The sequence below is a fragment of the Dendrobates tinctorius genome, unplaced genomic scaffold (assembly GCF_039654945.1).
Source record: "Dendrobates tinctorius isolate UK_male_01 unplaced genomic scaffold, ASM3965494v1 ptg000020l, whole genome shotgun sequence".
Taxonomy (NCBI): Eukaryota; Metazoa; Chordata; class Amphibia; order Anura; family Dendrobatidae; genus Dendrobates; species Dendrobates tinctorius.
This window is the reverse complement of record NW_027361688.1, coordinates 20,657,328-20,672,304: the sequence shown is the minus strand read 5'-3', so window position 1 is coordinate 20,672,304 and position 14,977 is coordinate 20,657,328. Positions and strand designations below refer to the sequence as shown.

General features: G+C 49.0%; 1 protein-coding gene across 1 annotated transcript; it reads left to right on the top strand.

Moving 5' to 3' along the window:
* The first annotated feature begins 781 nt into the window (after window positions 1–781).
* Window positions 782–14,603, top strand: TTC1 (tetratricopeptide repeat domain 1). Its single transcript, XM_073567853.1, has 7 exons — window positions 782–1,075; window positions 1,260–1,320; window positions 6,450–6,562; window positions 10,597–10,633; window positions 12,921–13,069; window positions 14,200–14,254; window positions 14,344–14,603. The coding sequence occupies exons 1-7, from the start codon at window positions 854–856 to the stop codon at window positions 14,475–14,477; spliced, it is 771 nt and encodes a 256-aa protein (XP_073423954.1). The 5' UTR covers window positions 782–853; the 3' UTR covers window positions 14,478–14,603.
* The last annotated feature ends 374 nt before the right edge of the window (window positions 14,604–14,977 follow it).

Below are 14,977 nucleotides of genomic sequence, written 5' to 3'. Positions count from 1 at the left end.
TGCCAGCCCATCGGCGCCCACAATCATGTGACAGGAGTGCCGATGGAAGGATGTTAAATGGCGCTGTCAGAAATTGACAGTGGCATTTAACATCTTAACAGCCACGGGTGGATCACAGTTCCACCTGCCACTGTTAGGGGCACATGTCAGTTGATAAAATCATCTGTCATGTGGCGGAATAGATGCAAATTCAGGGTTGGAAGCCTGCATCACACAGGGCGAGGCGATCTATCTGTACGTTGTAAAGGGTATGTCCAACTTTAGGCTACAAGTCCGACGTCACTCTATGCGAGTGTTGGCAACGGCAGGGTCGGTCATGTGATTGCAAGAGCGCCATAGCTTACTTCCAGCTACATTCTGACTAGACTTGTCCTAGGCCGCGCACGTCTAGTCGGCAAGTGACAGCATGTATGCAAATTGCCCGACACTGGAGATTCATTCCCCACAGTGTGCGCATGCTGTGGGGAGTCACAAGTCTACAGTCACATAGTGTGGCTGCAAACTTGTAGCCTAAGGCCCGTACCCCCTTTAAGGGGTTCATATTATGCAACTACATAACATTTGGATATAAAGTCAAACAACCCCTTCCATGAATAACATTATAATTTACTACAATGACGATTGAGGTTATTATAGCAAGTTCTGTAGCTGATACAGAGCCTGTGTTTATTGTTCACTCGCAATAAAGTTTATTGAAGTGAAGTGATGCTGCTCAGGAAAACAACGTGACGTCACCAGGCTGGAAACGATTTTTCCGGAAGTGACGTTCCTCTCGAGGAACCCGGAAGTGAACGCCGGAAGTGACGTTTTAGACATCGCTATAGTGACCCGGAAGCGGTCGGAGCTGGGAGAGATGGAGGCTCCGGGGATTGAACGCTCGGGTGAGGAAGGAGAGGAGGGCTTTCATGACTGCACCGAGGACCTTGCGGAAGCGGATAGGAAGAAGGAGGCAGAGAGGGAAGAGGGGGCGGAATCAGTGGATGGAGAGGGTGCTACATCGGGGGGAGAAGATGTGGAGCTGGACGAGAAGACGCTGCTGGAGATGGAGAAGGACCTGAGCGAGGAGGAGAGGGAGGTGAGCAAGGAGGGGACGGGTGATGAGAGTGGTTGGACGTTCTGTGAAGCCTGTGGCTGTAATATTGTGGGGTCTGTGGCTCGGGACCCCCCCGGGTGGCTCTCGCCGTGTGAATCTTCCTTTTTAGCGTCGGCCGTGTTCACACTCGCTGTGTGGGAAGTGACGTGACCTTATCTGTCCCTAGGAAAGAAGAAAGCAAAGCAGCGAGCTGAAGGAAGACGGAAACGAGCGCTTCAAGAGAGGAGGTGAGAGCGCGTCTGCTTCACGGTGCAGCAGGCAAATAAAGGGGGGGGTGCAGATTTAAAATATATATATATATTAAAGGGGTTTTTCCTGTCTGACTGTGCCTTAATCACCCTCCCCGGGTCAAGCGCTGCTCCCAGTGCCTGCTATTGTCGGCAGCGCTGCAGTCAATCACCTCTGCCCCCCCCGGTTGCCCGCACCCTCTCAGCTAAGTTATCGTCTGGTGATGTCAGCAATGCAGACGATAACTTAGCTGAGTGGGTGCCGTCAACTGGAGGGGGGCAGAGGTGATTGACTGCAGCGCTGCCGACAATAACAGACACTGGGAGCAACGGCAGAGACTGTGCTGATCCCAGAGAGGCTGAATAAAGCACAGTCCTGTTTTGACCAGTGTTTCATGGGGCGGCGCGGAGGTCGCTTTTTCATACGTCTCCCTGAGAGCCTCGCTTACTTTCTGGCATTCATCAACCACATTAAATTTTGTTTATATTTTTTGTGCACATAGACTTTATACTTTTGCAGACTCCATCATTGAAAGTTTGTCAGACATACATATAATCTGTCGTTGGTTGTTGCATTGATTTTTTTTTTTTTTTTTTTTACCACTGGGTATTTTATATTCCAGTGATCATAATCTGTTTCTTTGGCACATGTCAATGTGATAATGTACCTGTTGTCATTTTTTTTTTTTTTTTTTTTAATGCTTTTTCCATGCCTTTAATGTGTTTTTGACTTTAATACATTCAATAAACATTACGTTTTATTATCGGAATCATGTCATCACTCGAATTGAGCTGAGGTGACTCTTGGGCTACTTTCACATTAGCGTTTTTTAGCGCAGCACTCCTTGCGCAATAGAAACGCATGCAAAAAGCGCATCATGCGTTTGCATTTTTTAGGCGCAAGCGTTTTAACCAGTTTCAAGCCATGTTAACTCTTAAACGCATAGACTGTAATGCGTTTTGTCGCATTCCGTGCGCATGCTTTTTTTTTTTTTTTTTTTTTTACGCCGTTGCACGGACCCAAAAAATGCAACAGGTTGTGTCTGGCGCGCCTAGGCACACACCTCAAACACTCACCGGCCGGAAGCATGTCACAAATCCTGTCCGTGACGTGCACCGATGGGTTGTGATGACAGCTGGGGATCAGTAGAAGACCCCTGTCATCACAATCCTCCTGTGAACACCAGTTCATGGCTGGCATTCATAGGAGATTGTGACAGACTCAGCTTTTGCTGAGCCAATTTTTTTGAGTGGACCCTCTGGGCCGTGGCACCCACCCACCTAGGGCGAGCTAACCTAGTGAGGAACCACCCCCTATACAGGGAGTGTTAGGGGTAAGACCAAGGGGGTGAGCCACCACGACTGCTGGGACCAGACAGCCGGCTCGGGGAGACACTAGTGAGTGTCTGGCAGCAGGGCGAGCAGGATGCAAAACATAAAGCGAGGTCACTGGGTTTCTTCATTAAACGTGGTTTCACGCTTTAATCAGGTGCAAGGCTGAAACAGTGAAACACAGCAAAGTGTGTGCAGGGGCACGCCAAATGTTCAAGGCATAACGCGTGCTAGAAAACATACCAGGGTCCAAGGCAGGGTGCGTGCTAGGAGACACAACAGGGTTTCTAGGAAGGGTGCGTGCTAGGAGACACGCCAGGGTCCTAGGAAGGGTGCGTGCTAGGAGACACGCCAGGGTCCAAGGCGGGGTGCGTGCTAGGAGACACGCCAGGGTCCAAGGCGGGGTGCGTGCTAGGAGACACGCCAGGGTCCAAGGCGGGGTGCGTGCTAGGAGACACGCCAGGGTCCAAGGCGGGGTGCGTGCTAGGAGACACGCCAGGGTCCAAGGCGGGGTGCGTGCTAGGAGACACGCCAGGGTCCAAGGCGGGGTGCGTGCTAGGAGACACGCCAGGGTCCAAGGCGGGGTGCGTGCTAGGAGACACGCCAGGGTCCAAGGCGGGGTGCGTGCTAGGAGACACGCCAGGGTCCAAGGCGGGGTGCGTGCTAGGAGACACGCCAGGGTCCAAGGCGGGGTGCGTTGGCATCGGACTCCGGACTACTGGCAACGACCGACGGGATCCAGGCATTAGGCTGCGGAAATCAGCTCCGGACATCAGGCCGCAGTCATCTGGTTCCGGACCTCTGGCAGCGGTCGGCAGGTTTCGGGAATCCGGCAGGCAAGGCAGGGTGTGTGCTAGGAGCCACGCCAGGGTTCAAGGCAGGGTGCGTGCTAGGAGCCACGCCAGGGTTCGAGGCAGGGTGCGTGCTAGAGGGCACAACAGGGTAAAGGCTAGGACCTGTACGTGCAAGAGGGCACGACAGGGTACATGGCAAGACCTGCGCGTACTTTAGAGAAGCACGGGGAGGAATACCAAGAAGAGCACGCAAAGCACAGTGCACAGACAGCGTGGGTGCAAGGAAGCACAAAGGGCATGGCTGGGGCACTGGCTAGCTGGTCGGGCTACGGCACAGACAGACGGGCAAGACTGAGGCTAACCCGGCTGAGGCATAACAGGCGACACAGCTGTCACTGGCCGACGAGCACGGCTGAGGCACAAACAGGAGGCTAGGAAGGCCAGGCGCCTGCAAAGGGCACGCGAAGAAACAAGGCAAGGCAAGGTACAGAGCAAGGAGCGGAACGTAGGCAGAAACAGTGTCAGGTCATAGCGAGTATAGAGCTATCAGCGGTGCGTAGGCCGAAGCCCAGAGCCGGGTCAAGGCAGAGCCTTGAGACTAGCCTGGAAATGTGCAAGAGAGCACCATAGGTCAGAGAGCAGAGATGGTGCGTGTGCCAGGAGGCACAACAGAGCACCAGGCAGAGAACGGCAAGCAGCGGAGCGTAGGCCGAAGCCCAGAGCTGGGGCAAGGAAGAACCTTGAGACTAGCCTGGAAATGTGCTTGAGAAGCACCATAGGTCAGAGAGCAGAGGAATGGTGCGTGTGCCAGGAGACACAACAGAGCACCATAGGTAAGAGAGGAGAAATGGTGCGTGTGCCAGGAGGCACAACAGAGCACCCTAGGTCAGAGCAAGGAAGACCAAGCAGAAACCGGGAAGCGGAAGCAGTACAAGGAAAAGCATAGCATAGACAAAACATGGCAAAGGCAGAGAACACAGGAAGGACTACAAGTCCAAGCATGACAGAGACAAAACATGGCACAAAAGCCAACCCAAGACATGGCACGAGACAAGAGCAGAATACAAGCACAGAGCGTGTGCAGAGAAGCACTACAGGGCAGAGTGCAGGGGCACAGAATACAGGGAGCAACCAAGCAGCCATGCAGGGAAGAAACCTGATACTCAGGCCCTGACCATAGGAAGGGGCGGTCTGATATAGGGCATTAGCACCTGCATTTCCGGGTCAGGACCAGGAGAGGACTTCCGGTTCAGATCCTCCAGGATCATAGAAAGCATTGCTAGATCAGATTGGGCTGGGCCATAAAGAAGGTCACATGATCAGGGGCTCCAGAAACAGAGAGGTTAGCTGGGTCAGACAGTGCTGGAACATAGGAAAGGTCACATGATCAGGAGCACCAGGAACACAGAGAGGATTTCTGCAGGCAGAGCAGAGACGGCTGGTCACACAGCAACGGCGTATAGCCATGAGGTAAAACACGTGCAGTGGTAGGCAGCCATAAGATGAGGTGCGCATGCACACTGCTCCAGGCATCTTGCAGCACAACAGTCACAAGGTACGTGTGCACACTGCTTCCAGGGATCTTGCAGCATAAGACATAACGGGCATGATAGTTCAGTGCGCGTGCACACTGCTCCAGGGGTCATGCGGCATAACAGACATGGCAGGCATGATAGTTCGGTGCGCGTGCACACTGCTCCAGGGTTCATGCGCCATAACAGACCTGGCGGGCATGACAGAGATCTTGTTTGCTGCTACACTAAGCCATGCTGAAGCCCTGTATGTATAGCAGAGGCGATCAGAGGATCGCTGCTTCAAGTCTCCTAAGGGGAATATTAAATAAAGTAAAAAAATATTTTAAACACAAGATCAAATCACCCCACTTTTGCCCCATTAAAGATAACACCATTAAAAAAAAAAAAAAAAAAAAAACCACACACATTTGGTATTGCTGTATTCAGAAAGGCCCGATCTATCAAAATATAAAGTAATCTGGTTGATAAACGGCGTAGCAAGAAAAACAAAACACTCCAGAATTACCGTTTTTTGGTCACCGCAACTTTTGCAGTAATAAGCGATGAAAACATTGTATTTATCCCAAAATGGTATCAATAAAAAAACATCAGCTCAGGGTGAAAAATGTAAGCCCTCGCCCAGCTTCATATCCTGAGAAACGGAGACTCTACGGGTCTCGGAGAATGGCGGCAAACACAAACTTTTTTCATACAAAGTTCAACTTTTTTTTTTTCAGCACTTAAATAAAAAAGGAACCTAATACATGTTTATCTGCATACTCGTACTGACCTGGGGAATCATAGAGCATTTTGGATATTTTTACACCTGTATGACATTGCCTAATCATAAGAAGGCATCATACAAGGAGTAAAAAAAGCAATACCCCTCCTTCCCCCAGATAAGGCCAGAACTGGCTTTTTCAATGTGACGTACTCTATCCTGGTGCTTACTGTCATTTAATGTCATTGCCTAGATCCAGAGCATTGGACGGCGCAGCTCTACTCTGCCAGCGCTGTCATGTCATTACAGTATGGATAACACAACAGCGCTGGCAGAGGAGAGCTGCAGAGTGTGGCAGCGTTTGCCACATACACTGTTGGGTACCAAGGCATTATTCCTCAATCTCTGGGATAGATCTAGAGTGCTTTATATAGATCATGCTTAAAAAGCCATTTGGGGAGTTTTGTTTTTTGTTTTTCCCCCTTATACGATGCTGCCTTCTTTTGATTGGGTAACATCATACAAGGGAAAAAGTTAAGGCTCCTATAGGAGAATCTCTGTTAATGCCCTCTTGGTTGCAGGGGAAAATAGCATCTTAGCTGTTCTGAGAAATAAGAAAACCTCGTTTAAATTTTTTTTTTTATCTTCAGCCCCAGTTTAACATGTAATAAGTAGTGAAAGGTCCTCTCTGCATCACCTTTAAAGGTGGATTCTGCCCTCTTGTTCTAACTTTCTGAGTTATTGATTATTCTTCTGCCTTTTCCTCAGATTTCGTTGAAGCCGAAGACATTTACTCTCAGGCCCTTCTGAAGTGCCCTGCCTTTTACCATAAAGAAAGGGCTATTCTGTATTCTAACCGAGCGGCGGCCAGAATAAAACAGGTAAACGTTACGTGTGAATAGAAATTCTCTTGTTCTAGATAGATATGGCCGATCTGATGAATAAAAGGACCACTGAATGTGCAAGGAAGGGATGGTTTCCTTGGGGCGCTCTCCGCTGAACTCTTAGGCATCAGGTTTGTAGGGGAACAAACTGAAGGAGCCCATCGTTCCCAGGGTTGTGATGCCATACCCTATCGCGGGGGTCCTCATCTTTCAATAGCGCAGCTGTTGTGACAGGCAAATGTCAGTGCATGTTGGGTGTCAGAAGCTTTTGCCGGCGCACAGTGAACTATGAACAGGTTCTTCCATAGGTGAAGGTGAGAAACGCTATCCATCCATTCTGACCAGCTTTTCTCTGGTGGTTGCAGCCCGGAGTTGAAAACTTGATGTTAGGCTAAATGCTTTGCCGGAAATCGGGAATTGGGGCTCAAAACATATAGGGGGGGTCAGTGGCGTAGCTACTGTTTGTGGCGCCCGGGGCGGTCGAAAAATTTGCCGCCCCTTTGGTCGTTGATAATCCGGAAGCATCCAAAGAGCCCACACTACACTCAAAGATCTAATTTTTAGTCTGCTACTAACTCTGCTGTTGTTATTTCTAGACTTTCATCTTCTTGCAGTTCTCTCTCTCTCTCTCTCTCTCTCTCTCTCTCTCTCTCTCTCTCTCTCTTATTTATATATATATATATATATATATATATATATATACACATTAGCTTGATGATGCTGGATGAAGACCTAATGGCTTTTTAATAATAATTTTTAATAATGTGACAGACCTTACATATTGGATTATATAGAGCCCTGTTTGATATTACATACCGTCCTGTCTTGTTAGGTGTATAATGCAATGATGGCTGATGGAGCATGGGAAAGCTTCCTTTCTAATGGAGGAGTTGATGGACTGGTAGTTTGGTCACCGGCTCCTCGATCAGCAGTCATTTTATATCTAAAAAGAGAGGGGACTATGTAATAAAAGAGGGCGCTGTAAATAACAAAATTAACAAGAATACTCTATGTAAGAGAAAGCACTGTAACAGCAGAGGAAGCTATATAATAAGGGACGGCATCATATATAACTAGAGAGGATGGTACGTAATAAGGGATGGTGTTCTACATAATAAAAGAGGAAACTATGTAACTAAGGATGGTGTTATACAGAATTAGTGAGTACACTATATACTAAGGGACTGTGTTAGACATAATAAACGATAATGTCTTCTTCCACCTCCCCCTGTTCCTAAGGCCATTATAAGTCCCCCTTCCTCCCATCCCAATCCCCCACACCCCTCATTGTCCTCCTCCCCTCACATCCCATTATTGTCCTCTTCCCCACCCCATCATTGCCCTCTTCACCACCTCTATCATTTTCTTCTCCCCCACCACTATCTTTGCTTTCTCCCCCACCACTCCCATCATTGCCCATTCCACCACCTCCATCATTTCCTCCTCCTCCACCACCCCCATTTATTGCCCTTTCCACCACCACCGTCATTGCATTCTCCCCCACCACCCCATCATTTATTTTTCCCCCATCATTGCCCTCTCCATCACCCCCATCATTGCTTTCTCCCCATCACCCCCACCCTTGCCTTCTCCCCATCATTGCCTTCTCCCCATCACTCCCATCATTGCCTTCTCCCCATCACTCCCATCATTGCCTTCTCCCCATCACTCCCATCATTGCCTTCTCCCCATCACTCCCATCATTGCCTTCTCCCCATCACTCCCATCATTGCCTTCTCCCCATCACTCCCATCATTGCCTTCTCCCCATCACTCCCATCATTGCCTTCTCCCCATCACTCCCATCATTGCCTTCTCCCCATCACTCCCATCATTGCCTTCTCCCCATCACTCCCATCATTGCCTTCTCCCCATCACTCCCATCATTGCCTTCTCCCCATCACTCCCATCATTGCCTTCTCCCCATCACTCCCATCATTGCCTTCTCCCCATCACTCCCATCATTGCCTTCTCCCCATCACTCCCATCATTGCCTTCTCCCCATCACTCCCATCATTGCCTTCTCCCCATCACTCCCATCATTGCCTTCTCCCCATCACTCCCATCATTGCCTTCTCCCCATCACTCCCATCATTGCCTTCTCCCCATCACTCCCATCATTGCCTTCTCCCCATCACTCCCATCATTGCCTTCTCCCCATCACTCCCATCATTGCCTTCTCCCCATCACTCCCATCATTGCCTTCTCCCCATCACTCCCATCATTGCCTTCTCCCCATCACTCCCATCATTGCCTTCTCCCCATCACTCCCATCATTGCCTTCTCCCCATCACTCCCATCATTGCCTTCTCCCCATCACTCCCATCATTGCCTTCTCCCCATCACTCCCATCATTGCCTTCTCCCCATCACTCCCATCATTGCCTTCTCCCCATCACTCCCATCATTGCCTTCTCCCCATCACTCCCATCATTGCCTTCTCCCCATCACTCCCATCATTGCCTTCTCCCCATCACTCCCATCATTGCCTTCTCCCCATCACTCCCATCATTGCCTTCTCCCCATCACTCCCATCATTGCCTTCTCCCCATCACTCCCATCATTGCCTTCTCCCCATCACTCCCATCATTGCCTTCTCCCCATCACTCCCATCATTGCCTTCTCCCCATCACTCCCATCATTGCCTTCTCCCCATCACTCCCATCATTGCCTTCTCCCCATCACTCCCATCATTGCCTTCTCCCCATCACTCCCATCATTGCCTTCTCCCCATCACTCCCATCATTGCCTTCTCCCCATCACTCCCATCATTGCCTTCTCCCCATCACTCCCATCATTGCCTTCTCCCCATCACTCCCATCATTGCCTTCTCCCCATCACTCCCATCATTGCCTTCTCCCCATCACTCCCATCATTGCCTTCTCCCCATCACTCCCATCATTGCCTTCTCCCCATCACTCCCATCATTGCCTTCTCCCCATCACTCCCATCATTGCCTTCTCCCCATCACTCCCATCATTGCCTTCTCCCCATCACTCCCATCATTGCCTTCTCCCCATCACTCCCATCATTGCCTTCTCCCCATCACTCCCATCATTGCCTTCTCCCCATCACTCCCATCATTGCCTTCTCCCCATCACTCCCATCATTGCCTTCTCCCCATCACTCCCATCATTGCCTTCTCCCCATCACTCCCATCATTGCCTTCTCCCCATCACTCCCATCATTGCCTGCTCCCCATCACTCCCATCATTGCCTGCTCCCCATCACTCCCATCATTGCCTGCTCCCCATCACTCCCATCATTGCCTGCTCCCCATCACTCCCATCATTGCCTGCTCCCCATCACTCCCATCATTGCCTGCTCCCCATCACTCCCATCATTGCCTGCTCCCCATGACTCCCATCATTGCCTGCTCCCCATGACTCCCATCATTGCCTGCTCCATCACCCCCATCATTTCCTTCTCCTTCACCCCATCATTTCCTTCTCCTTCACCCCATCACTGCCTTCTCTGCATTACCCCCATCATGGCCTTCTCCCATTACCCCCTCATGGCCTTCTCCCATCACCCCAGGCCCAGGCATTATGGCCTTCTCTCTCCCCATCTCCTCCAGGGCCAGGCTAACCTACACACACACAGACAGACATATATACACACACACACACACACACACACACACGCACGCCACCTCTCACCTGTCCGCAGCATCGCCCGCGCTTCCTCGCTCACACAGCAGCGGCGCTTCTGTGTCAAACAGGAAGCGCGGCCTCCGGACAGGAAGCGCGGGCAGGAAGCAGGACGGACCCTTGCAGCTCCGCTCCTGCTATTCCCGCTTGCAGGCAGCGGAGCTGTTGTGATTGCTCCCTGCCCGCCGCTGCGCTGCACTGCACTGTGCCTCACTGCCTCCGCGCTTCTCCCACAGAGAGAAATTGCTTCTGCTGCGCCGCCCCCACACATGTGCCGCCTGGGGCGGACCGCCCCTCCCCCCCCCCCCCCCGCCCACCTCACGCTACGCCACTGGGGGGGGTCTAAAAGTTTCAATGTAACCTGCTTCTTTTATAATTCACAGGACAAGACAGAACCTGCAATAACAGACTGTACAAAAGGCATGTATGCACAATTTTTTTTTTTTTTTTTTAAGCTGGTCATTAAGGGGCCATAGTTGTCAGTGCCACTTGTTTACGGTGCTGTAAATGTAGCAGTCCTCAGATCTATATTATGGCTGACATCCTGCTGCTTTAGCCACAAATGGTTTTAGCACAGATCACGGTGGTTTAACCTCTAGGTGATGCTGTCAATCGCAAAAGTGGCATCTTGATGGTGCTGACGATTGTGGGTCCTGCTGGCAAAGGCGATTGCGGCGCCTTAACACACCCTGTTAGGCCCTGCCATGAGCAAGGTCTAACGGGGTGTGTTCGTGCTTGTGCAGGCGCCCATATTCTCAGTCCGAGTGCGATAAAACAAAACATCAGAATACACATGGACCAATGTTATTCTATGGGGCCGTGCACATGTCCAGTGTTTTCATTGGATCGAGCTGGTCCGAGGAAAAAATCGCAGCATGGACGATTTGCATTCTATATTCGGATCGCACTCTGCCATAAATTCAGGGAGTCTTTGAAGGTAAGGAGACTTATTTGCTGTGCAATGCGCCTATGGGAAATTTATTATGCAAATTGCCTCTTCAGAGCAGAAAAGGACTTGAGCTGTATAGTGCCACCTCTTGGAAGCAGCGATCTTACAAGTCCCTGTCGACCTGTTAACGAGCCTTGTAATACGACTTGGGATAATCCGGTTTTCACACTCCACAAGGAGAAATGTTACCCATCAGACCCCAGACCAGAGTGTCTCACCTAGCCCAATAATTTCTCATACTTTGCACTTTTGCAATACCCTGAAACAGCACGTCTGCAAATTGAGATTCTGATTTGGCTATTATCCTACGTCATATTGCAAGACTCGTTAAAGAGTCGACAGTGACTTGTAGGATTGCTGCTTCCATCAGGTGGCGCTATAGAGTTCAAGTCCTTTTCCTCTCTGAAGAGGCAGTTTGCATAGTGAGTCTGTGGAAATCATCGGACTGCACTCGGATGACAGAATGGAGAAATGTTTTCTTCTATCTTCTCATCCAGGAGAATCTGATCACACAATGATCAGACTGTGATTAGCATAATCGCCCCGATTTTGTCGGCTAAGAGAAGATCCAGTCTTGTACACTTAGCCTAACACTGACCAGTCTCATGCACTTCAGTACCCGAGTATTGCATCAGATCCGCGGTCGAATCATTCAGGTGAACGTTATATAAAAAAGAAAAACTGCCTAAAAAGACGCATCTCCATTACTAAATCGTGGGCTCGATGTCACCGAGCAATACAAAGCTGACATCAACCCCACAAATATGAACCCCACTACAGGGAAAGTGGGTAGAGCCGGGCAAAGCACCAGAAATTGCACATCTAATAGATGCGCCTTTTCTGGGGCTGATGCGGGCTGCTATTTTTAGGCTGAGGGGCCAATATCCATGGCCTCTTACCAGCTGTCTGCTTTATATATATGATATTTTTTTAATTGCAAGGGGACCCTCTAGTCTTGATAACCAGCCATGATACAGCCGAGTGTTGCAGGCCACAGCTGTCAGTTTTGCCATGTTATCAAAAATACAGAGGAACCCACGTTGTTTTTTTTTTTATTATTTATAGCGCAGGCGCCGACTGACTACTTCAATCAGTCGCCTCCTGCTCTTACTGGTATTAATGGCAGCAGGTGTAGGCTGATGGAAGTAGTAGTCCCATCAGATGACTCCTGTGACCATAGGTAAACTTTTTACCTCTGGTCACAGCTGTGGGCTCATGCTGTCATCTGACAGCGAGGGAGCCACAGCTCTCTGATATGCAGTAATGATCTTACCGCTGATCAGATGCAGTGTTTGCTGCGCTGTCATGCACATGACAGTGTGGCAAACACTGGATGTTCGGGCCCCATTCATGTGAATGGGGTTCGGGTATTGTTCTGGTAACCAAACTTTATTTTCTTTAACTGTTTGGCCGGACCCAAGCATCCAAGGGTTCGCCAATCACTACTCCTTATTGACCTATGACCTACGGTTGCGTCAAACGGCTGCTCCATGAGCTTGCATCTTACATTGCAGATGATGGCTGTGTTGTTATTCAGCCATCATATGCCGCTAACAGCCGCACATGGAGTGGAATGGAGCTCCCCCTGTGGCTGTGAAATTAAGTTCCTCTGTCAATCTCTTAACAGCCACGATGCAGCATTCGTGGGGCGCTGATGAGCATGATGGCCAGGATCAAAATTGGCTCTATCACTAAGGGGTTATTTTATTTTTTTATTTTATTTATGTATGTTATATTATGTTTATTTTTTCTCTGTAGCAATAGAGTTAAATCCCGACTATATCCGCGCGCTGTTGAGGAGGGCTGAACTCTACGAGAAGACTGATAAACTAGATGAGGCCCTTGCAGATTACAAATCAGTCCTAGAAAAAGACCTATCATGTCGCCAAGCCAAAGAGGCCTGCATGGTAAGGGGCACCACCGAGTTATAAAAGATAAAAACCTGCCCTAATTACTTGAACGGGTGGTTCTGCTGCTGGTCTGAAAGTGATTGTGTATTGCTATAGGAGGGTATTCCAGAACTATAATTGGGGAGATCCAGCCTCAGGGACACTCATTAATCTCTGGGATGAAAGGGCTGCAGCACTAATTTAGCACTGCAGCCCCTTTACTGGTTGTCCTGCAAAACTGCAGCCTGGCTGCTTTTGTACGGGGAAAGACCATGCTTGGGACTAGTGGTGGGTCCATGCTCGGGATCAGTGGTTGGTCCATAGGTCACTGATTTGTTCTGACATATTCTAGTGGTGTGCTATCTCCTCAGAAGATAATTACCCCTTTTAGGTCACTATCCAATTCATGTACCTGCTGGCCGAACGGTGCCATAAATCTTTTACATTTTGCTTCGTTATGGCGGCAGCAGCACGTCTCCTGCAACAAGAAATGATCAGGCATGTTAAAATCTAACATGCCTAATCCACTTACATTTCACATTTGCCGAGGCCCCTATTTAGCTGACTTAAATCTACGGTTTTGGAAAGAGACGAGTACATGCAGAGCCACATTTCCATGGACTGTAAAGGGAATCTGTCAGCAGTTTTTGTTATGCAAACTGACAGAAGAACCATGTTGGGACAGAGACCTGATTCCAGCGATGTGTCACTTACTGGATGCAGCAGGCGTGATGTAATCAGTTTTCTCTGCTGCAGATATCCAAGTGCTGAGCTGTGTATAACCCCACAACACTGGCCGCTTTCTGTAAAAGTGCTGGGGACGTGGTTGGACCAGGAGGCACATGACACCTAGTTTCGTTTCCTGCTGGTAAAACACTGATTTTATTGAAACAAGAACACAGCCTAGTAAGTGACACATCATTGGAATCGGTGTCTCTGCCCCTACATCATGCTGCTCTCAGATTACATAGCATGTTTTTGCTATCAAATTCCCTTTAATGATAATAGAACAACACATCTTCTTTTCTCAATTCTACATTTTAGTAATCAACATTTTGTACACGGTGCCAATCCGTACGTAAAGTGAGTTTTTTCTGAAGTGAAACCATTAACCCTATAATTGTTTGTTTGTTTTTTCCCCCATAAAGCGCTTGCCCAGGCAGATCGATGAAAGAAATGAGCGTTTAAAGGAGGAAATGATAAGTAAGGGGATCGCACAAAGCTTCTACCTTATGAACAGTACGACCTCCTCCGGCTATAAAATCTTACTCTGTGTTTTGTCTCATTCTCAGGTAAATTAAAGGATTTGGGAAACCTGGTCCTTAAGCCTTTCGGACTCTCCACCCAGAACTTTCAGGTCAACCAGGACGCTAACACCGGCTCGTACTCCATCAACTTTGTGCAAAATCGCAACGATAACAGATGATCGGTGTCCAGCTGCAGGGACCGGATCGTCACAGGGTCGGAACAGACCGGAGTCTTCCTCCCAAGGACGGACATCATCAGATACTTCACCTCATTAAACGGAGCCCGCCTGCCTGCCATGTCCATAGATATTGGTGTTTTTTTGTTTTTTTTTGTTACTTTCACACTTTGTATCTGGCTGTGCTACAGTGAGAGTAGTTGGGACAAATAGCAGTTCTCGTTTCGTGTTTGTGCGCCGATCAATGTTTTAACTATTGGGACTAGAAATATATAAATTATTTAAAAGGAACAAAAAAAAAAAATCCTGTTCTGATAATTAAGGGAAAAGGTTTTGCAGCAAGATCCTGAATGAAAGCAACCTTTGCCTTGGGCGCAACCGACTCTACATGACCTGCCATCATTTTTTTTTTTTTTTTTTTGGGGGGGGGGGGGGGGGGGGTTGTGGTATGTAATGTATATATTGTTTTTTTATTGGGTGATGGCTGTAATCTAGGGGGTCGA